General features: G+C 44.6%; 1 protein-coding gene across 2 annotated transcripts; it reads left to right on the top strand.

The window, feature by feature from the left end:
• Positions 1 to 66: 66 nt before the first annotated feature.
• Positions 67 to 27,754, top strand: LOC140468198 (coiled-coil domain-containing protein 159-like). 2 transcript variants are annotated; one of them, XR_011955613.1, is made up of 11 exons: positions 67 to 176; positions 4,981 to 5,057; positions 5,960 to 6,022; positions 9,772 to 9,805; positions 9,930 to 10,048; positions 13,249 to 13,330; positions 14,754 to 14,958; positions 15,426 to 15,493; positions 17,211 to 17,287; positions 19,960 to 20,045; positions 21,064 to 27,754. XR_011955613.1 is itself a non-coding variant. In XM_072564435.1 (11 exons), the coding sequence occupies exons 2-10, from the start codon at positions 4,998 to 5,000 to the stop codon at positions 21,094 to 21,096; spliced, it is 741 nt and encodes a 246-aa protein (XP_072420536.1). In that variant the 5' UTR covers positions 67 to 176; positions 4,981 to 4,997; the 3' UTR covers positions 21,097 to 21,131; positions 26,982 to 27,754. The 2 variants fall into 2 exon arrangements, 1 of the variants encoding a protein (XP_072420536.1); XM_072564435.1 differs by lacking the exon at positions 19,960 to 20,045 and having other exon boundaries at positions 21,064 to 21,131; positions 26,982 to 27,754.
• Positions 27,755 to 27,923: the final 169 nt, after the last annotated feature.

Genomic DNA, 27,923 nt, shown 5'->3' with positions numbered 1-27,923 from the left:
GCGGGCGGGGTTCCCGCTCTCCTCTCCCCAAGCTTGGTTGAGAGACTGGCCGCTAGCCCCGCCCCCCTTGCCGGTCTTACGGGGGCTGCTGTGTAACAAACCATTCAGCGCCGACGTAATGCGTTTGTGTTTAATCACACGGTTTGAAGTCTGGTGGTGGTGCAAAGCTACTACAGGTAAGTGAGTTAGGGCAGCAAGGAAAAAAATCAAAAGATATGTTTAAGAACAAATTTAAAACTGATTTTGAGCCGAAACGAATTGAAACCTCACAAGTTGAATATTCGTTATAATTGCATTATATTCATAGAACTTCTAACTATAGGGTCATACTTTTACATTTGACAATGATTTGTTTTGCAGTCTTCAAATCAAGTAAACCATTTAGTAAATGGTTACTATAAACAGTAAAACATCCCCAAATACCACACCATGAAGATGGATAGGTCTCATTGCTTCTTCATGGCTGCTGGGTCACAATCCTGGAATTCTCCTTCTTGTATACCACAGTATAAAGCCCCAGAAAGTAGCCTAGTGGTATTATCACTGAACTATAATCCAGAAACCCAGGTAATTTTCTGGGGACTTGGGTTTGAATCTTGCCATGGCGGATGGTGGCATTTTAATTCAATAATAATCTGGAAGTGAGTGTTTAATGATGACCACGAAACCATTATCGGTTGTCAAGGATAGATCTGTCTGGTTCTTTAGGGAAGGAAATCTGCCAGGTCTGGTCTACATGTGAGTCCAGACTGACAGCAATGTGGGTGACTCCTTACTGCTCTCTGGGCCATGAGGGATGGACAGTAAATGTTGGCCTAGCCAGTGAACTCCCACTTCCCATGAATGAATTTTAAAAAGTAGCCCTTTGATCGTGTTCTGCCGTTCAGATTGATCAGAGCTGATCTTTTATCTCCACTCTATCCCTGTATCCCTTAATAACATTAATATCTCCACAGAGTACTTTCAGCATGACTGTAGGCAATAAATTAAGCACACATCAGAAATAATTTCCCTTCAAATTTGGTGTGATCCAGGGATGGGACAATGGTTTGGAAATCAGACTAGTCAGGTGCCCATTTTCAAATAAGATGACAAATAAAACCAAGTGACTACTGACCTGTTAATCTTCAGTACTGTTCGATATAATTGAATTACTGAAAAATCAGGATCATAGTGACCTAATAAACAGCATTCAACATGAACGGACAAGGGAAATATCCAGTTTGACTCATCACCTTGTCATCCCAATACAAAGCCCCTCTGATTTTTTTTCTGTAGCTTTCAAAAATAAGTCATTAAATGGAACACTATGTTGAGATCAAAGCTGTGAAATCCAGTGTAAGAGTTAGGACTTGATATGATATATAAGTAATACTTCCCAAACTATTTAACTCTTCAAAGTTAGGAATGTGACCCCTGATGGCATCAGAAGTAAAACAGCATAAATGACATTCAATATATAATTATCAAAATTTACAGATTAAAGATGAAATATAGTACACCATTATAAATATTAAAATCAGTGTTTTAAAGTAATTTATTTTTAACAATGGTTATTACTTTCTGTACTCGTCAGCTCATTACTTCAACTGAGCCACTCTGTGGAACTTGGCCATGAAGCAATGAATACTGTTGATGTTAACATTTGCATTCAACATTACTTAGAACATAGAAGAGTACAGCACAGCACAGGCCCTTCAGCCCTCAATGTTGTGCTGGCCTTTTATCCTACTCTAAAATCAGATTAACCTACATATCCTTCATTGTCCTATCTTATGTGTACCTATCCAAGAGTTGCTTAAATGTCCCTAATGTATCTGACTGTACTACCACTGCTAAAGGTCAATCATGACATCATTGATTTTAATGTGCTACAAGTCCCCAACTAAACTTTTCATTCTTTTGACTGTTTTCTTTCTCCATCTTTCCTCTCTTCCTCCTCCATACACTCACACATACACTTTAATTAGTTTTCGCTAATCAACACCAAATGAATTGCAGAGATTTCAGAAGGTAGATCACCATTACCTTCTCAAGCGTAACTAGGGATGGACAATAAAGGCCAGTGACACCCACATTCCATGAGTAAATGGCCCGTAATCCCCTCACCCATATATATGATCACACTCACCAACACAGACAGTCACTATCAGCCCCTTCACCACATACACACACACTAAGGTCATGTGGCAGGGTTTTTGTGGGGACCTGAGCCCTGAAAGCAGCATCTTTCAAAGTTGTTGAGAAGAAGGCTGCCAGTGCAGAGGATGGATTCAGCAGAAAGACTCAATAGGAGAAGGGTAAAATGCTTTTCCATTGAGTCATCTCATTTCACTTCAATAGTGTGCAGATGATAACAATAAGACTCAGAGAGTGAGTAAGAAAGACCATGACTCCCGAGTGAATGAGCAGGGTTAGAAGCTGCCTGGGCCTTGTTGCTGATGTGCTTTGGAGAAAGAGCAGCTCACAACATAATTCACTGTAATTTCTATATTCACCTGGGCTCAAAGTTGAAGAGCAGGGACCTATTGGAGATGTTATGTCAAGCTGGGAGACAAGAGACGCAGCTGGGTAGAGTAACTCAAGGATTAAGAGTTTCTGCTCTACATCATCACATTGCAAGTTTGTGAAGTGTGTAATATTACACCCAATCCAGGAAAAGCACTTACTTATGAAGAGACAGTGAACAACATGTGTAAGTAGGCTGAGCCATGAGACATTTGACACAGGCAAGCATAATGTCTTACAGAGGAAATTTAAATAATCGACATACTGTGAGAATAATTTGCGGTGTGACATATATGATAGATTCGTTCCCATGGCGCACTGTGTCCACCTGTTTCTGGAATGTTCCAAACACACTCAAGTGATGTTGTTTTATGTCTTGTTTTATCAATGGCTGCTGGTCTGTACAACATGTGCATTGCCTCATTATTCTTCACACTGCGACAATGCAGTGACTACATGAGTGATAGTCCCCACTAACAAGATCCTGACATTGATCCGAAACTTTCATCTCCCACAAAATTGAGCATTATTGTGTAAGAATTTCAGCATTGGTGTGATGTCAGGTACCAGGGTTGTACATTCCAGTGATCAATTGATCATATTGAGCAGCATTTTGCTTCAGTTATTTATTCCAGGCAGAGTACAGATTGGACTCAATTAGCCAGTAGTTGCAAAACCCAAAGCAAAATGTCTACTGTTAGATGTGATTCCTCAACTAGGCATAAGTTGCTGAACAGTCCCTAATATTCTGAATGCAACTATGTTAAAACCAATTTAAGATAATCAGTTAAATTCGTGATATTGTTCATTTTATGTTTGTCAACAGTGACACAGATTCATACCGAGATCTGTTCACTGTAAATGTTCAAGCCATGCATCTTCTTTTAATTGCACAGGACCTTAGGGAAACTAGACTTCCTAATGTAATGATTCGATTCATCTCAGATGATTTGCCAACCAATCAACATCCCTTTTTCCTGCAACATAAATTGTTGTAATTATTTGAAATGTGATATTCTCGTATGTCCTGATGAGTGCAAAACAAAAAGATGTACCTCTCAACCGGTTCAACAGTGACCAATGCAAATAAAATATTGAACCAAGATGTAAAACCAGAGGAAATCCTTTTGGAATTGAATGGGTATTGATCCAATCATGAACAGTGTACCTAGTTCTGTTTACTAAAATATAGAGAAACATTCAAAACCTGATGGTGATGAAGAGACAGGAGGCTGGTGTACTTTGCCACTGGCTATGAGCAGCCTGGGATAATGAATAAGGTGGAGAATGAGTTGGGAAGAAAAGAAGAGATCTGGAAAATAATTTCCAATTAAGTTGGGAGAGCAGTATAACAGCAAACACAGTTATAGATTAACAGAAAACAAGCTGGGAAAATCCTTCCTTACACATAGATTTCCAGATAGAATAGTGGAGGTGAGAAGCTTGGATTAATGAAGAAATAACTAAGTATTAGAATCGATGTAGCCAACGTTGGATTGCCCAAGATGAACAGAATGGACTTGCTCTCTTGTCATCTTTTTGAAAGATCACTGTCAATCAGTCAAGGGATCACACAAATTGGGAACATATTGTGGGGACCCACCTCAGCCATGATGTCAGATCAGAGACTAAAGGCAGGAGTTTAATGGTCATTGTAGATTATTGCCAAACTGTGTAAAGCGCTACTCCTGGGCCTTCCCGGAAGTTCGTTTCTGCAATACGTAATGAACCAGATCTTTGCACTGCTGCTGAACTAAAGGTTGTGACTGCAGAGATGTATATACTAAAATAAGGGATTAGTTCATGTCAGTATAAGTTCTCAAAACTCTCAACAACCAAAGGCCCATAATTTTCTTGAGTTCGCTACTCCTGTCTCCTACTGTAACCTGTCATCACTTACGAAGAACATAAATTTCAGAGATTTTGGTCAGGAATCACACATGATAGCAGCATGTGTCAGAGACAGCTTTCCGGTTCTCTAACTGCTGAATTTATTCTGACATTCCAAAACATGCATTTTACCATGGATAAGACACCACAGTGCACTGAAATTTAGTTTTAACTTTTTCATTCTAAATCATGCAACTTTCTCAATGTATTCATTAGATAGTTTCAGTTATTTGACAATTAATTGTAGTAAATAAGATGGAAAGTAACAAAGACAGAGATTTAGCAGTAATTGCTAATGGCGAAAATGTTTGCTGAAAGAAATTAGGAGCTTTCAGAATGTAATTAGCCTCACTATCAATAGGTCAGAGTCTGAAACTCTCTCCCAGACACTTGGAGCGTGTTCACACAGACTGCAATGGTTCGAGAGGGTGGCTCACAACAGCACGAGAGATTAGTGACAAATGCTGCTCCCCTGGGAGAAATTCTATAACTAGTCACTGAGATTATGGTAAAGACAGGAGCAATATCTAGTGAAACTATCTATGAAATGCTGTGATGAACTTTTGTCCTTTGCTTTTACAGTTTGCTAGGTTTGAGAGATGAACACTGATATTTCACTCATGTCTCGGATCACCACTGATAGTGATGGGGATACCATGGTAAGTCAGTGTTGCTCAAGTTGGGCACCACCTTGTGGTCTTGAGGCAACAGTCTATAAAGTTAAAAGCAGCAAGCTGTGATCATCACAGGGAGGGCCTGAAAGGGACAGTGAGTATGAATTCTATTCACAGATTTTTGGTGTCACATTTGACCCTGAGTTGAATTTCTGACCGATTCATGCCATCTTTAACACCGCCATTTGCTCCTCTGTAACACACTTCAGTTTTGCTTGTCTCAACCCATCCATGCTTTTGTTTCCTTTGACTTGACTATTCCAACACATTCTACCCTCTGCAAACTTGTGCTGTTCTAAACTTCTGTTCCTGTTTCCTAACTTGAAGCATGTACCATGCTCTGTGTCTCAGCCCTGTGTTTGGTGCCCTACATCCGCTCCAAGTTAATCACCATCTTGATTTTAAAACTTATCATCTTTTTTCAAAGCCATTCCTGGCCTTACTCACTCTTTCTGTAATCTACTGCAACCTCAAAATTCTCTAAGTTAATCAGTGCTGTTTTAGTTGTGGCCTCTGTATTTCCAGTTGTAATTCCTTCACCATGTGCCTGGAACCCAGGCTCAGAAATATCCTCTTCACTCTCTCTCTCCTTTCACCTCTTTACTTCACTTTCCTCCTCAAAGACACTTCTTAAGACCTACCTCTTTGACCAAGCCTTTGGCCCTCGAACTGATTATTTCCTTGTGTCGTTCAGTGTCATACTTTGTTTGACATGCCTGAAGATGTGATTACATTAAAGGCACCATGTAAATATAAACTGTTGTTGTAGATCATAGAAATCAGTTACAGAAGATGGCTTCGCCCTCTCCACATCATGTCAGTGCTAACTGAAGAATATTCAGCACTGATCCATTCTAAATGCTAGAGTGTTTCTGCTTCGGTTTCAGACCGTCAGTTCCACAACCCTACAATCCACTGAATGGAAAGAGGTTCTCAACTCCAATTCTTCTGTAAATATCTTTCAGTTTGTTTTGCCTGCTTATTAACCTGTTTGCTGAGGAGACTAGATCCTTGCTAACTATCTGGGATCCCTTATAATTTTACATACCTCAATTAAATTTCCCTTCAGCCTCTGCTGCTTCAATCAAGATATTCCTAATTTATAATCTTCTCAGAGCCATCATTCTCCAATTTTGGCAATTTCCCAGTAAGCTTCCTTTCTGTTGTTATGTGTGATGCCAGGCTTCCTATAATATAGTGATCAGGACTGTACATAGTACTCTAACTACAGGACTTTGCAAGCAGTAGGACCTACAATCAGTGATACAACAAAATAACTTGGATCGTGCTGAAACAAGTGGAGCCAGTGAACATTCCTGTGGTATCATAGCAAAACTGTTTCCCTGTCTCTCAGTGACACCCTTTATCATCTAGCACCTTGCTAGCAGGATGAAACGTCAGCCAGTCCTTACACTTCCAGCTGTATTCAAACACATCACCCAATCTTGACATCTCCACCTTGGTAAAAGTGCCAGTTTCTGGCACAGAAGCATTCACAGACTTCAGCACAGAGTGACTGTATCCCTTAACATCAGACCTTAACATCACTACTGCTAATCTCCCAAACTAGCTCTTTTCTACCTCATTAGGGAACAACTGCTTGTTGGCCCAGAAAATGCAGAGATACCTGGCCAGGTAATCTCAGTTGGCTACTATTCAAACAGCCTCCTCCTGTCCCTCTGTAACAGACTCGAGACCAAATGGCCTCTTCCTGTTCCTCTATAACAGACCCGAGAGGCTGAATGGCCTCCACCTGTCCCTCTGTAACAGACCCGAGAGGCTGAATGGCCTCCACCTGTCCCTCCATAACAGACTCGATAGGCTGAATGGCCTCCTCCTGTCCCTCTGTAACAAACACAAGGGGCTGAATGGCCTCCACATGTCCCTCTGTAACAGGACTGAGGGGCTGAATGGCCTCCTCCTGTACTGCTGTAACAGACACGGGGCTAAATGGCATCCTCCTGTCCCTCTGTAACAGACTCAAGAGGCTGAATGGCCTTCTCCTGTCACTCTGCAACAGGCCTGAGGGGCTGAATGGCCTCCTCAATAGACAATAGGTGCAGGAGTAGGCCATTCTGCCCTTTGAGCCTGCACTACCATTCAATATGATCATGGCTGATCATCCTTAATCAGTATCCTGTTCCTGCCTTATCTCCATAACCCTTGATTCCACAATCCTTGAGAGCTCTATCCAACTCTTTCTTAAATGAATCCAGAGACTGGGCCTCCACTGCCTTCTGGAGTAGAGCATTCCACACAGCCACCACTCTCTGGGTGAAGAAGTTTCTCCTCATCTCTGTCCTAAATGGTCTACCCCACATTTTTAAGCTGTGTCCTCTGGTTCGGCACTCACCCATCAGCGGAAACATGTTTCCTGCCTCCAGAGTGTCCAATCCTTTAATAATCTTATATGTCTCAATCAGATCCCCTCTCAGTCTTCTAAACTCAAGGGTATTCAAGCCCAGTCGCTCCAATCTTTCAGTGTAAGGTAATCCCGCCATTCCAGGAATTGACCTCGTAAACCTACACTGCACTCACTCAATAGCCAGAATGTCTTTCCTCAAATTTGGAGACCAGAACTGCACACAATACTCCAGGTGTGGTCTCACCAGGGCCCTGTACAGCTGCAGAAGAACCTCTTTGCTTCTATACTCGATCCCTCTTGTTATGAAGGCCAGCATGCTATTAGCCTTCTTCACAACCTGCTGTACCTGCATGCTAACCTTCATTGACTGGTGTACAAGAACACCCAGATCTCTCTGTACTGCCCCTTTACCTAAATTGATTCCATTTAGGCAATAACCTGCCTTCCTGTTCTTGCCACCAAAGTGGATAACCATACATTTATCCACATTAAACTGCATCTGCCAAGCATCTGACCACTCACCTAACTTGTCCAGGACACCCTGTAATCTCCTAACATCCTCCTCACATTTCACCCTGCCACCCAGCATAGTATCATCAGCAAATTTGCAAATGTTGTTACTAATACCATCTTCTATATCATTAACATATATTGTAAAAAGCTGCGGTCCCAGTACTGATCCCTACGGTACCCCACTGGTCACTGCCTGCCATTCCGAAATGGAGCCATTTATCACTACTCTTTGTTTCCTATCAGCCAACCAACTTTCAATCCAAGTTAGTACTTTGCCCCCAATACCATGCGCCCTCCTGTCCCTCTGTAACAGGCATGAGGGGCTCAATAGCCTCCTCCTATCCCTCTGCAACAGACCCAATAGGCTGAAGGGCCTCCTCCTGTCCCTCTGTAACAGACCTGAGGGGCTGAATGGCGTCTTCCTGTTCCTGTGTCACAGGCCCGAGAGGCTGAGTAGCCTCCTCCTGTCCTTCTGTAACAGGCATGAGGGGCTGAATGGCCTCCTCCTGTCCTTCTGTAACAGGCATGAGGGACTGAATGGCCACCTGCTGTCCCTCTGTAACAGACCTGAGAGGCTGAATGGCCTCTTCCTGTCTCTCTGTAACAGACCCAAGAGGCCGAATGGTCACCTCCTATTCCCTCTGTAACAGACCCGATAGGCTGAATGGCCTCCTCCTGTCCCTGTGTAACAGACACAAGGAGCTGAATGGCCTCTCCCTGTCTCTCTGTAACAGACCTGAGAGGCTGAATAGCCTCCTCCTGTCCCTCTCTAACAGACCTGAGAGGCCGAATGGCCTCATCTTGTTGCCCATTAACCAGTTGAGGAGGCTGAATGGGAATTGAGTTGCGAGAGTCATCACCTACTATTTCCTCCTGCAAACAGCATGTTACGATCATTGCTTGACTACTTGTGTTTCTGGTCCCAGAGCACTGACAGATATTGAGATGCTGTGCTGATTTGGGACAATTTCTCAGTTTATAGCTGTGCCTAAAACAAATTGCAAAAGAATGTTTGGTCACCAAAACTGTTGGCACAAACAGTTGCTGCTCCTGTTCACCCTGGGTGGTTAGGTATTCTGCATTATGGCAACACTGTATAATCATCCTTCCTAATTTAGGAAAGAGCTGGGATACAGGGAAACTTAAGATGATTTTAGGATTCCGGAATCTAGAGGTGATTGGGTTTGGTTCCTATGGAAATTTCCTTCAAGACAATCTGTTTGAAATTTCTGAATTATTAAAGATAAACTCCCAAAACTGATCCAGGAAAAGTGTTCACTCCGATCAAGGGGAGGGGAGGCCACCTACATTTCATCCGCACATTGGCCATATAGAGAGCTATTCCTGATGAAAAGCTTATGCCTGAAACGTCGAGTCTCCTGCAGCTCGGATGCTGCCTGACCTGGTGTGCTTTTGACTCTGATTTCCAGTTTCTCCCATATGGACAGACTGGATAGCAATTGAGGAGGAACCCCTAATGGTTCAGTTACTTGGACTGCTGTAGTCAGCTGATATCAGCTAGCAGAACAGGCATGTACATGTGGTTGGCCCTGGTGTGAATAATTAAAAATCTGAACATTAATCCAGAACTCATTGAGACATTTAAAAACTAGATACTTTAATTCTGAATGTGATTTCAAAAGAAACGGATAAGGAGAGGGGGAGTAAGATTGTTGGCAAAATGGTATAGTAAGCTGACAGGGCACCCAGTCTGTTTGTGTGTAGAGTACAGAATGGATCTGGTAGAGCCAGTCTCAGAGTCTCGATGGTAGTTTTGAAACACTGATATTCTTTTCCCTAATATTTCTTTTTCCATTGCAGCAGACGTTGAAGTTTGGCGGCTGTCACCAGAAAGGTGGGGACAGATACATATTGCTGTTCAATCAAACCTGCTGTCCACCAGCACAAGTGTTTAACTTGATTTCAAAGAATGACACCATTTGACCAGCAGATCTGATTGAACGTTGCTTGTATTGCAGACCCTCCATTTAATAAGGTGCGGAATTTCACTGACAACCATTTGGGATCTCCACCTGGCAGTAAGAACCTGATGGATGAGCTCGAGGTCATCAAGTTCCACATTGAAGTCCAAACCAGAGTAAGGCTCAGGCCAAAGTGAACTTTATTCTTTTGACTCTGCAAGTTATTTCTTTCTCTTGTACTGTTGCCCACATGTGACATAGCCTATGGAACACACCGTGACACTCCAAATCAAGTGCTATAAATGATTAGGCACCTGCTGTTCGTGGTCTAGTATTTTTTATAAAGCACCTTTCTACTATCATGATATCCTCTGTAACACACTCCTTGTATCTTATTGTCTGGGTAACACATGCCTTCCAGGGGTAACATTCCTGTCTCTGAGCAGGGAGGTAACAGGTTCAAGTCTCACTCTAGCTTCCTGCTGAATATTGACAGTATCTAAACCATGAACAGTGAACATCCAACACCATACCCACAATGCGACAATGCTGCTCCTTTAACAAGGTTATGTTGTCCTTGTTTTTTTCTCCGAAGGGGTTGTAAAAGGCAGAGGTGCTCACATGGCTGCCAGACACTGCCTGAATCAACAACCAGAGGAGACCTTTAAGTTTTTTAAAACAATTGTGAAATGAAAGGGGAACGGCCAGTTCTCCTCGTTCAGAGATTTTTCTAGTTTGGTTTAGTTTTAGCACTTAGGGAGTGCTGGGGACAGAGAAGCAGCTACCTGCTTCAGTAAATGATACCCGGATTATCCTCTCTCTCTAACATCTCTCATGTAAGAACCTGGGTTTGAATTCACTTTTTTTTTTGCCAAGAGGTGTTTATGGGAATGTTGCAGGAAATTGGAATAGTTCTTCAGTAAGTTGCAATAGAGTCAGTCAGGTTTGCAGATAAGTTGTTATCCTAAATTCTGTTCTCCTTTGTTCGTGTTCCATACGTAGTGTTTACATAAATTCTGTTTTGTTTAAAACTAAGTGGTTGGACCAGCTGCATCCTTTCTGGAATATCCTGGAATATTGGAAGGCAACGTTGTTGAGGGTGAGGCCCACTTCCTCCAAACCCTTCACCCTCAACAACTTTTCCTTCCAATCCTCCCACTTCCTCCAAGTCAAAGGGCACCCACATGGGACCCAGCTATGCCTGCTTCTTTGTCGGGTACGTGGAACAGTCCATCTTCCGTAGTTACACCAGCGCCACCCCCCACCTGTTCCTTTGCTATATTGATGACTGTATATCGGCGCTACCTCTTACGCCCACAGGGAGGTTGAACTGTTCATCAACTTTACCAACACCTTCTACCCCGACCTCAAATTCACCTGGACCATCTTGGACACCTCCCTCCCCTTTCTGGCCCTCTCCATCTCTGTCTCCGGTGACTGACCAACATGGACATCTATACAGGCCCACCGACTCCCACAGCTACCTAGACTACACCTCCTCCCACCCTACCTCCTGTAAAAATACTATCCCTTATTCCCAATTTCTCTGCCTCCGCTGCATTCATTCCAAGGAAGACCAATTCCACCTCAGAAGATCCCAGATGGCCTCCTCCTTCCATGATCGCAACTTCCCTTCCCAGCTTTCTCCTCCACTTTCTGCACCACCGCCCTTAAACCCCATCCCTCCTAACGCAACAAGGACAGAACCCTCCAGTACTTATCTTCCACCCCACCAACCTCCGTTTACATTGCATCATCCTCCGCCACTTCCACCACCTACAAATGGACCCCACCACCAGAGATTTATTTTGCTCTCCACCTCTATCCAGAGAGACCATTCCCTCCGTGACTCCCTCGTCAGGTCATGTTTTCCACCCCCCCCCCCCTCCTCCAAACCCACACCCCACTCCTGGCACCTTTCCCTGCCACTACCAAAGCCTCCTTCTTGTGGATCATTTCAGAGATCAGCTCTGGGACACTCTCACCCACCAACCCCACCATCCTGTGGCTGAACACTTCAACTCCCACTCCCTCAAGGGCATACAGATCCTGGGCCTCCCCCACAGCCAAACGGTTACCACCTGATGCCTGGAGGAAGAACACCTCATATTCCGCCTTGGGACTCTGCAACCACACAGGATAAATGTGGATTACAACAGTTTCCTCATTTCCACCCCCCCCCCGACATTATCCCAGTCCCAAGCCTCCAACTCGGCACCACTCTCCTGACCTGTCCATCACCTTTCCCATCTAACAGCTCCACCTCACCCCGAGCTATCACCTTCTCCGTCACCTTCATCTACCTATCGCTTTCTCAGCTACCTTTCCCCAACCCCACACCCCTCCCATTTATCTCTCAGCCCCCTGCCCCACAAGCCACATTCCTGATGAAAGGCTTATACCTGAAACCTCAGTTTGCCTGCTCCTCGGATGCTGCCTGACCTGCTGTGCTTTTTTGGCACCACACTCTTGACTCTGATCTCCAGCATCCTCGCTTTTTCCTATGTCGTTATTGTCCCAAGACTAGCAAGTGGGAGATCCAAGTCTGAATGTTGGGTTTATGTCCACCTGATGGAGTGGCCCTTTGCATATTGCAATGCTGGTAGGAACTGAGATATCAGACCAGATACACAGCCATGTAAATGAAGGAAATGTATCACAGATACAAACCAGAGTGGGGCTTGTTCAATACGAATGAGTGGGAATGTAGGTTTTTTTTTGTGTACTTTTGTGAGAAAGGAGAACATACTCACTGAGTACTGAGGAATGCTGTGTTAATCATAGAATCCCAAAAGTGTAGAAGCAGGCCATTCAGCCCATCAAGTCCACACTGAACCTCTGAAGAGTATCCCACCCACCCCACCAGCCTATTCTTATAACCCTGCATATCTCGTGGCTAACCCACCTAGCCAGCACATCCCTGGACACTATGGACAATTTAGTGTGGCCAATCCACCCTAACCTCCACATCCTTGAATTGTGGGAGGAAACCGGAGCACCTGGAGGAAAACCACGCAGAAACAGGGAGGATTTCCAAACTCCGCACAGACAGTCGCCTGAGGGTGGAATTGAACCCGGGTCCCTGGTGCTGTGAGGCAGCAGTGCTAACCACTGTGCCACTGTGCTGCCCACATGAACCTACCTCTAGCTAACCTCTACTGTAACTCATTCTCCACTCTCTGTTCCATCTTTACACCTCCCCTGCATTATCTGTTCACTTACCTAATCTGTTCCCAGTCTCTTAAAACAGATGCTAGTATGTTCCTAATTAATCTTATCTCTGTGTAACTAACTGAAATTGTCATGTCTTGTAATAATGTGCAGTGCCAATGAGATACATGGTTGATCTTGTTCTGACAGTTTACTTTATTCCTAGACCATTGAATCCTTGAACCAAACAGTGAGCCTCCTGGCAAAAGAGCGAAGCCACCATCAGCAGCAGATCCGACTATTGGAGGGTAGGACATGGATCTCTAAAATGTACACAGGCCAGGCAGGTGGGACACTGATAATAGGAATTGGCAGAGAATGACTGGGATGTGCAAGGGCAGGCTTCAGGAACTGGCCAGTACTGTCGCATCCTGTTAGCTACATTTCTCAGGAGTTTCTTGTTGGTCAGCTCTAGCACTACCCAAAGATGTCTGCACATCTGTTAGAGGAGCCAGTGGCTCAGTGATTTGACACACCAACAATTATAGTGTGAGAAATACAGATTTTAAACCATTTGTGTATCACATGTAGGTATCACTGAATAGGCCAGCATTCAGTGCCCATCCCAGAGTCAATCACCATTGCTTAGGTCTGGAGTCACATGTTGGCTAGACCAAGCAAGCATGGCAGATTTCCTCCCTTGAAGAACATGAAGTGAACAACATGAGGTTTTACAATAATTGACAATAATCACTGGACCTAGCTCCTTATTTCAGATTTTTATTGTATTTGTTATGGTGTGATTTGAATCCATTTCCCTAGATTCAGGATTACTAGTCTAGTGACAACACCAGTACACCACCACCTCCCCAGCATGTTCTGTATTTAAGCCCTAGTGACGGTTTGCTTTGGTTGTGTTTATATTTATCAATGAAAGGACAAGTTTAGATTGGCAGATACATGGTAAGGTGCGGATGGAGATGGTAGCAGTGTTGACCCTCCATAGTCAAGTCTGTGCACACTTACGATGCCAGCTCTTTTTGTAAAATGGGATCTAGAGTCATAGACTCATCCAGCACAGAAAAAGACCTTTTCGTCCACCCAGTCCATGCCGACCATAATCCCAAACTGAACGAGTCCCACCTGCCTGCTCCAGGCCCATATCCCTCCAATCCTTTCCTATTCATGGACTTATCCAAATGTCTTTCAAATGTTGTAACTATACCCGCACCCACCACATCCTCAGGAAGCTCATTCCACACGTAAACCACCCTCTGTGTTTAAAAAAAAGATTTGTCCCCTGTGCCTTTTTAAAATCTCTCACCTTTAAGTTATGTCCCCTAGTCTTGAAATCCTTCATCAGAGGGAATAGACACCTACCATTAACCCTATGTACACCCCTCATTATTTTATAAACCTATTACCCACCCTGTCTACATGTGATGCAAACTTCAAAGAATTATGTGTCTGAACCCCTTGGTCCCTCTGTTCTGCAACACTACCCTCCTATTGAATGTATAGGTCTTGCCCCTGTTTGTTGTACCAGAATGCTACAGGAAAGGTACCAGTGGAGAGGGGAGTGACTGTAACATAAACAATGGCATAATGCAGCCCAATTGCTGACTTACTCTGCTGCCTGTAGGAAGTGGTGATCCACCATTTCCCCAGCCAAAACCTGACCAACACCATAACCATTTTCATCCCATTGGAAACTACTTCTGTCTTCCACAGCTGAAGTGAGGAGACTGAGCATGAGCAGTAATATTGAAGAGGACAGGATTAATTTAGTGATAGACAGAAAAATTGAAGACTGGAAGAAAGAACTGTCCTCAAGTCTGACCAAAATACAGGAGCCAGTCCAGCAAATGGAGAACCAAGTCCAGACAACAGACTCCAGCAACCATGCTGAAGAACTTGCTGCAGAAATACACGAGAGGTACGTGATGTAAACTGAAAGAAAGACTTCTGAGACTAAAACTAGTCAGTGCTCAGTGATAGCTCATCCCAGGAATCATAGATTCCTTACAGTATGGGAGCAGGCCATTTGGCCCATGGAGTCCACACCGACCCTCTGAGGAACACCCCAACAGACTGCTCCCCCAACCCAACCCAACCCAGTGGAATTGATGGGCTGAATGGCCTTCTCTTGCTCTAGCTTTGTGTTCCTCAACTTCAGTGAACTTTAAGTGCTGCTGATCGATAGCACAGATTCACAAAGGATGGGGACAATTTTACAACAATTAACAATTGATCAGGTATCAATCGAAATCAAATGATCACATGGTAGAGGGACATGTGGTTCCACGTCATCCACATGGGGAGAGCTCCACCTCCACATAAAATGTTCCCCAACAATGTCAGAATCAAGGGATTAACTCGGTTATTTTTGTTCTTCTTTTACAGTAAAAAATTTCTATGGGAGGAATGTGAATCATTGCGGAAAGAGATAGAACAAATTAACCGAAAGCTAAGTCAGTATCCTTTACCCACTTTGTGATGTGTGTTTGGTTGATGGTTTAAATACTGGGCTGGGGAACCAGCAGGTCCAGGCGCTGTTGGAGTTTGGTACCAACAGATTAATACCACACTGGTGTTGACCGCAAGTTATTGTGATAGAATCCAGTAAATGTCAGGCTGGAACACCTTCCAAAGTAACAACACTTCACGGGAATCAATAACATTGGAAAGCAAGTCATAATTCCTGTGTCAATATGATTTGATCCTTAAAAGATATTGGGCGGTGAACCTGATCTTGGATTGGACACATATTTGCTAATACCTGTTTGAAAGTACTAGCTGACCAATTTCATCCCTTTTACTACATTGTGCATATTGTGATATTATTTAAACTTAAAGCAGCAGGGAAAGGCAGAGGGATTGAGTCTGTTTAAAGGACACCCCCATCTTCAGCTGGAAAAATGGCAAAACAGCTTCATCTAAGTGCTCCGATTGGCAAAGTGAGCAGAGTGCAACTGACCCCTAAACATGTGGCGAATTCCAGCCTGATCAGGTCACCACTTAGGTGCAGCTAGAACATCGCCGTTGGTTTCAGCACCCCAAAACTAGAGAAAAAAAAAGTGTCAGAAGTTCCGCTCCCTCCCATTGACCCCCTCCCAAATCAGGCAGCACGTCTGCATGTTGGATCAGGACTGCGGTGGTTTTGATTTTAATGCTTCCCACAATCCAGCTCCAGGTTTTGATAGCTGCAGTCTGGGAAATAGGTCCCATGAGTCCGTGAGTGCATTCAGTCAAGGAAAAGAACGGGCAGAGGGAAAATTGGCAGGATTTTGAGGGTTTGACCCTTCACCTCAGCACCTAACTTTAACTACTGGTTAGGCCATTATTGGAATATTGTGTGCAGTTCTGGTCTCCTTCCTATCGGAAAGACGTTGTGAAACTTGAAAGGGTTCAGAAAAGATTTACAAGGATGTTGCCAGGGTTGGAGGATTTGAGCTATAGGGAGAGGCTGAACAGGCTGGGGCTGTTTTCCCTGGAATGTCGGAGGCTGAGGGGTGACCTTATAGAGGTTTACAAAATTATGAGGGGCATGGATAGGGTAAATAGACAAAGTCTTTTCCCTGGGGTCAGGGAGTCCAGAACTAGAGGTCATAGGTTTAGGGTGAGAGGGGAAAGATATAAAAGAGACCTAAGGGGCAACCTTTTCACACAGAGGGTGGTATGGGTATGGAATGAGCTGCCAGAGGATGTGGTGGAGGCTGGTACAATTGCAACATTTAAGAGGCATTTGGATGGGTATATGAACAGGAAGGGTTTGGAGGGATATGGGCCGAGTGCTGGCAGGTGGGACTAGATTGGGTTGGGATATCTGGTCGGCATGGACGGGTTGGACCAAAGGGTCTGTGTCTGTGCTGTACATCTCTGTGACTCTATGACTTTATGAAGTCTTTCCCATCTGATAATCCACATGAAATGAAGTCAGGCAGTTGAATAATTGTTCATTTGTGCATCATTCTGTGGCAGCTCAGTCTGGTGTAAGGGACAATGGATATATTAAGCAACGGGCAAAAGTAATGAAAGCAAATCTCCTCACTGTTCCCACTCATCCCCTCCCATGCTCCCTACCCAGGTGACCATTCACTTGTGTTAATGATGGGTGATTCACAGAAAGCCAAGACTAGGAATAAAGTGAAAGTGCATTCAATATTTGTCACTTTTTTTTGGTTGCAGCTATTCAAGAGGATGATCTGTTGAGCAGTTTGACAGATTGCAAAATACTCAGACAAAATCAGAAGAAATATAATCAGGTATAGCTATGTGAAAACTACTGTGCCTTTCAGTCTGATTTAAATAAAGTTATCTCCAGTTTATTAACTGTTGCACCATGTGCACCTTAGAGATCAAGTTCGTAGCACCTACATGTTCTTACTGCAGTTTTATAAACTTGTTTCATCTGGCTTGTTGCTAGTTTTAATACTGACATGTCCCCTCCTTGTCCATCCTCTACTGAAGTGTCCTCTCCTTGTCCATCCATTTCCAAGCACAAATGCTGCACTGGGCTGTGTAGGAGATGGCTTTTGGAGAACTGTAAACCTGACTCCTAGCCTATTCTAATTACTAAAACCACTGATTTCTGTTAGCCATACCTCTTACCTCAGTTAAGAGATCTTGGGCCGTGGCGGCAAGGGTGACCAGGGTCGGGGACGTGCTGGGTGCTGGGGGCCTGGGCTGGATGCTGCCGCAGGACGTAGCGAGCAGGGCAGCGGTAGACGTCCGGTACGTGGCCACCGCCATCCAACGCCTTAAAACGGCGGTGCTCGGACCCGACGTGGTGCATCAGTTGGAGGACGCTCAGGTGTGCGGTGGGATCCCGTCCGCGCTCACCCCAGCCCGGACGGAATTTCACATTGGCCCCAAGGTCCCATACTTCCCGCGGGAGCCTGTGCCCCACAACCTGAGCCGCCTCCGGAATTTTAATTTTGTTCCCTTCCAGGGGGTAAAAAGGAAGGCCCTGTATAGACTGCTGCTGCACACCGTCCACCTCTTCTCCCTCATCCACCATCCGGACACGCCTTGGCGTGCCCATTTGCCACCGGGCGGTGGGGATCCCCAGTGGAGGGCTCTCTACGCGGGAGTCCTCCTCCTTTCTCTTGGGGATCTGGGGTGGAGGGTGCTGCACGCAGCAGTCCCCTGCAACCGCAGATTGCGGTGGTTCACGGACTCCCAGCCCAACTGCTTGTTCTGTGGCGCTGTGGAGTCCGTGGACCATGTATATATTGGGTGTGAGCGTTTGCACTCCCTTTTTGATTCTCTCAAAAACCTCCTCCTCTGCTTTTGGTTGCACTTCAGTCCCACGCTCCTGATCTTCGGGCACCCGGTACGGAGGAGGGAGGGCAGGTCTGAAGACCTCCTCGTGGGTCTGCTCCTGGGCCTGGCCAAACTGGCCATCAACAGGTCCAGGCAGCGGGCCGTGGAGGGGGTCGTTAGGGCCGACTGCCTGCCCCTCTTCCGGGGTTACGTTAGAGCCCGGGTGTCCTTGGAGAAGGAGCACGCGGTGTCCACCAACACCCTGGAGTTGTTCAGGGAGAGGTGGGCGCCGCAGGGAGTGGAGTGTATTATTTCCCCCTCCACTCTATTTTGATTTAGTCCCTACCCTCCCCTTCACTGTTTTGATCACACAGCATTGCCCTTTGATGTGAAGGGCAGTGCTTGTCACTGGCCACACGGGTGTTTTCCTATCTTCCTGGTGGTGGAAATTGAATAAAGGTTTGTACACCTTGTGTCTCTCACTGTGTCTCACACCTGCACGCACACACACCATGGGTGCTGGGGAAAAAATAAACACTACCGCAGTTAGGCGGTAGTGTGGCGGTTAAATTTAAAAGGAAAAAAAAGAGATCTTGCTCCATCCATTTACGCAGGGAGATTTCTTGATTTAGCATTCCCAGTTTACTTCTGTCCATTTGGGAGTATCCATTAGACATGCAGTCACACAACTGTGGATCTCGGTGGGGGGCTTCACTGAGCAGTGCAGTTTATGACAAACACATTGAGAGAAGGATTTAAACTACAAGGCCAGGCATGAAACAAATAAATTACCAGTAACTTTATATATGGATATCTGAGGCATATGATGGAGGTACTGGAATCTGAGTGGAAGTCCTGGTCAGGACACCCAGATCACTCATTTGTAGACAATTATATGTAAAAGTGCACAATGTTTCCTAATCTCAGGTGTGTGAACCTTGCCTGATACTGTTCTTGGGTCAAGGACACAAACTGCCTGCAGAATCCCCATCACTGTTACTGTCTTACTCAGCATACAGAAGGAAGGCAATGCACTGTATGATGGAGCTAAAGCAAATACCAATGACAGCAATGCTGTTGGGTTTTATGGCTGGCTTCAGTATTTCAGAGTAACCTCTTGTGCTCTTTCCCCTCAATACAGATTCTAGAGAGACTAATACAGAGATGCAGACAAGTACAATCACTGGATCCTGAACAGGAATTGAAAGACATTAAGTAGGTGGCACAGAAAGTGATTGTAAGGTAGAGAACAAGAGAGTGGATGAGATGTTGTGGGAATAGACAGTGCATTTAACATTACACAATCGGGGGTAAGACTGATCCATACCAGAGCAGCAAGAATGCTCTAACAGTAATCGGTCAGTGTGTCCCTTGGACTCAGCCAGGTTTTGATTTCTGCTTGTGGTTGCTTTCCAGTGACCTGTGCAGGAACAAGAGGAGAGGGTTAGGCTTGGCTGTGATGTTCTGCCAGCTGTCACTCATCATCTCAGGTCATACCGAATGTCCTCGTGGTGCAAAACCAGCAGAAAGCAGCAGTCCTCGGGTTAGAGATGGTGCAGAGTGGGAAATGGGAACATCCCAAAGAAAATGAACAGGACGTTTGGAGTGAGAATGAGAATTGCCTTACTGGAGCTTGTAATCATTTATGTTCCCCACTTGTATTTCCACACAGATTAGCAATGATTGATATGCAGGAGCAGATTCAGAACCTTTGTTATTCCAACAAACAAAACAATACCATTGCCAGAATTAAGAGAGGTCAGTTGAACAATATTAATTCTATGCTTTTTTTAAAAATCGTATCCAACTTGAGATTTATCTGATTAGAAACAGAAGTTAACACAACACCTAAACTCTCATACAATATTTTTATAGTCACAAACAATTAGATTTGAAGCCAAGGTTGAGGGCTTCCTAATTCTAATTCCCATTCTTGGATCCTCCCTCTATCCCTGATTAATGTACTAATACTGCAAAGAACTGAGATTGTAGATGACCATCTCCTCTGCGGCCCAGAGTGGGAGGATAAAGACTCATTCCAAACAGAAACTTCTCCCATGTTGACACTAGCGAGGAGTTGGGATCTCGGTGTATTCTGTGCTTGGCACTAACTCACTTCTGGTCATCAGTGAGAGAGAGCTCACAAAAGATGGAAGTCACCATCCTTACGAATACTCAGTGGGAATTATAACTTATCATGTGATTGTCTACATGGACACTGAAATTCGTGGAACAGTTGCCAGTTTTTCTTAGCTGACTGGGAATGATAAAGTTCAGTGTTGCTACTGAGCCGTGTGTAGCAGGAGAACCGAAGGTTTCAGCCTTGGATTGTGAGGAATGCAGAGCTGCTGACCTGATTGAGTCATCAGGAATGCCAAACATTCATGTCTGTACTAATTTATATCAACTTCCTGCTCAATAATCTGAGAGTTAGTTACAAAGCATACAAGGACAGTGATATTTTGCCCCAAGGTTTGGCCAAGTTAATGGTGTTTAATGGGGGTCATCAGTAACTTGAGTCAATTAGTCAGCTGTCCTTTCCACGATTTGGAGATGCCGATGTTGGACTGGGGTGTACAAAGTTAAAAATCACACAACACCAGGTTATAGTCCAACAGGTTTAATTGGAAGCGCACTAGCTTTCGGAGCGAAGCTCCTTCATCAGAGATAGTGGAGGGCTCAATCGTAACACAGTCCTTTCCAGACTGTAGTCTCTAATCAACAGGGTAAGTACAGCAGCACCATTACTGATAGAACTTCCTTTCTCTTTCAACAGGCCAAAGTATTGAGTGCACCAGGAAAGAGCTGATGGTGAAACATATGTCCAATGCCTCAGATTCTGATGTGAGTTTTACATTCACTGACTCAGTGTGTCCAACCTCTGGCCGGTTCCCCCTGCTCCACTGTCTCCCCATCTCTTACTACAAGTGGGGTGCCAGTACTGGCCTCAACGTGAATGTCCACAGATCAAAGTAACAGGACAGATAACATGGTCAAGGCAGCAAACAGGATCTTTCACATTGTTAGTTGAGGCTGGAACTATCACAGTAATCTGGCTATAGCTCAGGTCCAGTGTACTGCATTACAGGATGAATGGTGATCACACCACAGACAGTACAGGAGAGATTCAGGAGATTGTTAGTTCTGAGGAAAAGATTGGATTGGCCTGGGTTATCTTCTTTGAAATAGAAGACAGATTTATTTGAAAGTATAACAGTATGGAGGATCTGTTACATTTGCAGTGAGGCATGGATTTAAAGCAGAGGGATTAGAGACTTGAGAAATTATTTTAATTCAGAGAGTACTAAAGGCTGGAACTCACTGTGTGAAAGGGAGGCGGAGACAAAAACCGGAATTACTTTTTTAAAAACTGGGAATGAAATACAGACCAGAAATTGGAAGGTGGAATTAGGCTGGCTTTTGTTTTGGTTAGCACAGGTAAAATGGCCAAATGGATTTCTTCTGGGCTGTTAGGCTGTCTTGTTGTCTAGTGGTGCACAGGTGTTAGCAGCCACCACACTCCTCCACAAGAAGCTGATTTGCCTGTTGTAGGAGACAAGGAAGGAAGGATTTCATTAAATTGGAGAGGGTTCAGCAAAGATTTACCGGGATGTGGAGGGTTTGACTCATAAGAAGAGGCTGGATAGGCTGGGACTATTTTCACTGGAATGTAGGAGGTTGAAGGGTGACCTCGTACAGCTTTATAAAATCATGAGGGGCATAGATAAGGTGAATAGCAAAGATCTTTTACCTAGGCTGGAGCTAGGTAAAAGAGGGTATATTTTTAAGGTGAAAGGAAAAGATTTAAAAGGGACCTGAGGAACATCTTTTTCACACAGAGGGTGGTTCGTATGTGGAATGACTTGCCAGGGGAAGTGATAGATACAACATTTAAATACATTTAGATAAGTTTGTGAATAGGAAATTGGGGTAATCATAGAATCCCTTCAGTGTGGAAACAGGCAGTTCAACTGATTGAGTCCATACTGACCCACCCCACTACCCTATCCCTATAACCTTGCATTTCTCATGGTTAACCATTGATCCTGCACGTTCCTGGACTATGGAAGGAAACTGGAACACCCAGAGGAAATCCACACAGACAGTGGAAGAATGTACAAGCTCCATACAAATATTCTCCCAAGGGTGGAATTGAACCTGGGTCCCTGGTGCTGGGGCTTGGGAGAAATGTTTTGAACAGAAAATGGAGAGCTTCACTCTGCATCTAAAGTGATATCTACCTAATGATGGGTTGTTATAATTGAGGATTTATAACACACTACAGTGATGTTGTTACATTTATCCTGAGTTTGATATTTAGACTGGTGTTGAATCTCCATTCCCCACTATACTGTTACAGAAGTTGAGCTGTGGTACTGGTTCAAGCCTCGGGCAGGTGATCCTCATGAACACTCCTTCCCTGACTGTGATAATCCTTACTCCCCAGTGGATGGGCAGGTTAATGCTGTTTGATGGGAGAGTTATCACGGGCTGCAAGAACCTGTACAGTGATGAGGGAGGGCACCTACAGCCACTATCCTGCTGGATATCATTCCAGGATTCTGAACCAATGCTTCAGTCTCTCATTGCCTGGATTATCTTACTAACTCACTGAGCAAAAAGATAGAGGTGGGAATTAGACTGGTCAGCTGAAAGCTGTGTTAGAATTCTAAAATAACTTTGTATTTATAAAGCAAGCCTCACAGACCACAGTAGGGAACTGGAACTGGATGAACATTTGGGAGGCTGAGCAGGTAACAGAGACGAGCTATAGGGAGGCCATCTCACAAATTACAGGATAAAAATAGCTGGGTAACTGTCAGGAAAGGGAAAGAGCGCCCCTGGGCCGTTTCCCTCACCAATAAGTATACCCTTTTGTTAAAAATCTCACAGCACCAGGTTATGGTCCAACCTACCGGCGAAAGCCTCAGTGGCCAGGTCTCTGGTACTGAGCCTGGCTCTGTGGCTCAGAAGGAAAAGGGGGGAATAAAAGGAGAGCGATAGTGGTGAGAGGAACAGACAGGAGAGTCTGTAGTCACAAGTGAGACCCCAGATGGGGAGGTGGGATCTGTACAAGGAGGACGGGTTGCACCTGAATTGGAGGGGCACCAATATCCTGGGCAGGAGGTTTTGCTAGAGCTCTTTGGGAGGGCTTAAATAGATTGGCAGAAGGATGACAACTGGAGTTATGGATCAGAGGATGGAGTACATAGTGACAAGCAGATACAGTGTGTGGGAAGTCTATGAGGAGGGATAGGCACTTCAGAGGGCAAAAGGCTGAAGTGTGTCGATTGGAACGCAAGAAGTGTCAGGAATAAGGGTGATGAACCCAGAGTGTACCAGCTCAACACACACAAAAGTTGCATCAAGACACTATTCAAAAGGGCCACAACACACTGCAGTACACCAGAACTGCAAAAAGAGGAAGAAGAACACCGAGACAATGTATTTGCCAAAAACGGATACCCCCGCAATTTCATCAACAGATGCCTAAGGGAAAGACAACGGAATGAGGACATGCCGCAACCCAAAGGACTAGCCACACTACCATACATCAGGAGCATTTCCGAACTTACAGCCAGACTCCTGTGACCACTAGGACTCATAACAGCACACAAACCAACAGCCACTCTCAGACGACAACTCACCAGGACGAAGGACCCGATACCCAGCATGAGCAAAACCAATGTAGTGTACAAAATCCCATGCAAGGACTGCACAAAACACTACATTGGACAAACAGGAAGACAGCTAATGATCCGCATCCATGAACACCAACTAGTCACGAAACGACACGACCAGCTATCCTTAGTAGCCACACACAGATGACAAGCAACATGAATTCGACTGGGACAACACTACCATTATAGGGCAAGCCAAACCGAGAACAGCCAGGGAATTCCTAGAGGCATGGCACTCATCCATAAGCACATCAACCTGGACCTAATATACCGACCACTACAGCGGACAACTGGAACTGACAACCGGAAGCGGCAGATTCAAACCATTACAAATGCCGGAGGAAAGATCACAGAAGCGCTTCACAGGAGGCTCCCAAGCACTGAGGATGTCACCCAGACAGGGGACGAAACGTCTGCAACACAAATTTCCAGCTTGGTTTCTATAGGTGCCCCCCAATAGCAACAGAGACATGCAGGAGCAGACTGGGAGGCAGATTTTGGAAAGGTGCAGAAGTAACAGGGCTGTTGTCATGGGTGAACTTAACTTCCCTAATATTGATTGGAACCTCCTTAATGCAAATAGTTTGGATGGAGTGGATTTTGTCAAGTGTGTCCAGGAAGGATGCCTGACTAAATATGTAGATAGGCCAACTAGAGGGGAGGCCATATTGGATTTGTTGCTCGGTAACAAACCAGGTCAGGTGTCAGATCACTCAATGGGAGAGCATTTTAGTGACAGTCACCCCATCTCCCTGACGTTACTACAGTCATGGAGAGGGATAAGAGCAGACATTATGGGAAAATATTTAATTGGGGAGGGGAATTACATTGCTATTATGCAGGAACTGGGTCACCTAAATTGGGAACAGATATTCTCAGAAATGCATGACAAATGTGGAGGTTGTGTAGGGAGCACTTGCTGATAGTGCTGGACAGGTTTGTCCTACTGAGGCAAGGAAGGGATGGTAGGGTGAACTTTGGATGACAAAAGGTGTGGAACATCAAATCAAGAGGCAGAAGGAAACTGACAAGGTTGAGGAGGCAAGAATCAAACAGGACTTGAGGATTACAAGGTAGCCAGGAAGGAACTGAAGAATGGACTTAGGAGATCTAGAAGGGGGCATGAAAAAGCTTTAGCAGGTGGGATTAAGGAAAACCCAAGGCATTCTACACTTGTGTGAGGAACAAGAAGATGGCCAGAGTGAGGGTAGGGCCAATCAGGGACAGTGGAGGGAATGTGTGTCTGGAGTCAGGGGAGGTCCTTACTTTAATACTTTACTTCAGTATTCACTAGTGAGAGGGACCTTGTCATTTCTGAGGACAGTGTGAAACAGGCTGATATGCTCAAACAGGTTGATGTTAGGAAGGAGCATGTGCTGGAAATTTTGAACATCAGGATAGATACATCCAATGTTACTACAGGAAGTGAGGGAAGAGATTGCTGTGCCTTTGGCAATGATCTTTGCATCCTCACTGTCCACTGGAGTAGTACCAGATGATTAGAGGGTGGTAAATGCTATTCCCTTGTTCACGAAAGGGAATAGGGATAACCCTGGGAATTACAGACTAGTCCGTCTTGATGGGCAAATTATTGGAGGATTCTGAGAGACAGGATTTATGATTACTTGGAAAACCGTAGTTTGATTAGAGATAGTCAGCATGGTTTGTGGGGGCAGGTCATTTCTCAAAACCTTATTGAGTGCTTTGAGGATGGGACTAAATACATTGATGAAGAAGGGTAGAGAAGTGGATGTGGTGGTCATGGATTTTAACAAAGCATTTAATAAGGTTGCCCTGGTAGGTTCATTCAGAAAGTGAGTTGGTATGGGATATAGGGAAACCTGTCTGTCTGGATACAGAATTGGCTAGCCCATAGAAGATAGAGAGTGGTAGTAGATGGAAAGTATTTAGCCTGGTGCTCGGTGACCAGTGGTGTTCTACAGGGATCGGTTCCGAGACCTCTGCTCTTTGTGATTTTTATAAATGACTTGGATGAGGAAGTGGAAGGGGGAGTTGGTAAGTTTGCCGATTACATAAAAGTTGGAGGAGTTGTGAATAGTGTGGAGGGTTGTTGTAGGTTGCAATGAGACATTGACAGGATGCAGAGCTGGGCTGACAAGTGTCAGATGGAGTTCAACCTGGAAAAATGTGAAGTGATTCACTTTGGAAGGTCGAATTTGAATGCAGAATACAGGGTTAAAGACAGGATTCTCGGCAGTGTGGAGGAACAGAGGGATCTTGGGGTCCGTGTCTATAGATCCTTCAAAGCTGCCACCCAAGTTGATAGAGTTGTTAAGGTATATGGTGTGTTGGCTTTCATTAGCAGGGGGATTGAGTTTTATGGAAGATAGTACAATGAAGGGTACGTAGGTTAGTCTGATCTTAGAGTAGGATAAAAGGTCAACACGACATAGGGCCGAAGAGCCTGTACTGTACTGTTTTGTGTTCTTCTAGGACTTCATGATGGTTAAGTGCTTTGCAGTGATGTGGCATTAGGAAGGTAAAGCACTGGTCTCACGTGGTGCAGTGTAACAGCTCCACTACGTGCTGGAGTTTAACAACTGGCTGTGTCTGAAAAGGAACAGCAACCAGGAAAGCGTCATCGTGGAGCTGACCTAATCCCGCTCACTCCCCCAGCACTAGCACTGCAATCCCAAGACACAATCCTTTGCATGAAAGCCATATCCCAGATCATTATCAAAGGACAGCAATAATTTTGAGTGTTTAAGGTCAAATCCCCACTCCAACATCACTTGCTTTGTCACCTGATTTAAGACAAGGGCAAAGCAATCTGGTTCATTCTGGATTTAATCTGATACAGAGCGTCAGGTTGGGGAAGTGACACTGAAACACAGCCTTGGCATAAGCCAGGCTTGTTTCTATAGTCCATGTCCCATTTACAAACTCGTGTCAATGTAGAAAGAGGGAGCTGAGAATGTAAGCATTGCTCAATCAGCCTGGAAAATTCTGGATTTGACTCCTAACTAATTCCATCCTTTTATTTTCTCTTTAGACTGACACATGGTAAAAACCATCTAATAACTTCTGATAGCCACTGCTGGGAATACCATCATCCAATGACCCAGCTGCCTGAACAGCATCTCAAACAGATGCAAAAGGCAGACCAGGAACCACAAGCTTTAATAAAATTAATTACATAAATCCCAAAGCACTCTTTTATTCAGTGAGATGTTAAAGGTTTTCCAAGTTTGCAGGAAGGCAGGGTTATTTGCATCAAAATGTTTGCTCAGGAGAGAGAAAGACAAAGTGCAAGCAGATTGGGAACTTTTCTTTTCCCCCCTCTCAGTAGCCCCTGGAAATTCTCAGTAGCACAGCCCAGGGAACTTGTCCAAGTGACATCCTTTCTGAGGCAAGTATCACAACAATCGACAGCCAGTGAACCACAGAGAGAGGATTACAATAGACAGCTACCAGCTGGAGACATGAGCTAGGCAATTACCAGCAGCAACTTTGCTTTATTTCCTGATTACAACACAATCACCAGCTGAAAGCAGACCGCACTACTCCAGCAAGCAGAGGGTACTGCTCCACTGAACAGTGTGGTACACTTCGACAACAACAGCAACCCTCACCCTCAACTCAGCTGAGGCTGCTGTTATTGTATTGGTTTTGATTGATGATGATGTTTGGTACACGATCATTTACAATGGTAGATAAACCAGAGTTAATACATGTGCAGATTACTGTGAATGCTGGAAATCAAATAAAAACGTAAATGGTTACAAATACACTGCAAGACAGCAGACATCTGTGGAGAGAAAAAAAAGTTAGTGTTTCTGGTATGACATTTCATTTTCTGATAATGCAGCTTGAAATCCTAGCTGATTCAGAGAAAACAAAATCTTCTTTGCCTCTATCTTGAGTAGACAACCCCTGACGCCGAGATGATGCTCTCTGGTCCTAGACCAGCCCAAAATAATCTTGTATGGATCCA

This window comes from Chiloscyllium punctatum, chromosome 46, assembly GCF_047496795.1.
Source record: "Chiloscyllium punctatum isolate Juve2018m chromosome 46, sChiPun1.3, whole genome shotgun sequence".
Taxonomy (NCBI): domain Eukaryota; kingdom Metazoa; phylum Chordata; class Chondrichthyes; order Orectolobiformes; family Hemiscylliidae; genus Chiloscyllium; species Chiloscyllium punctatum.
The sequence above is the reverse complement of the archived record's forward strand: the minus strand, read 5'-3'. Positions and strand labels throughout refer to the sequence as shown.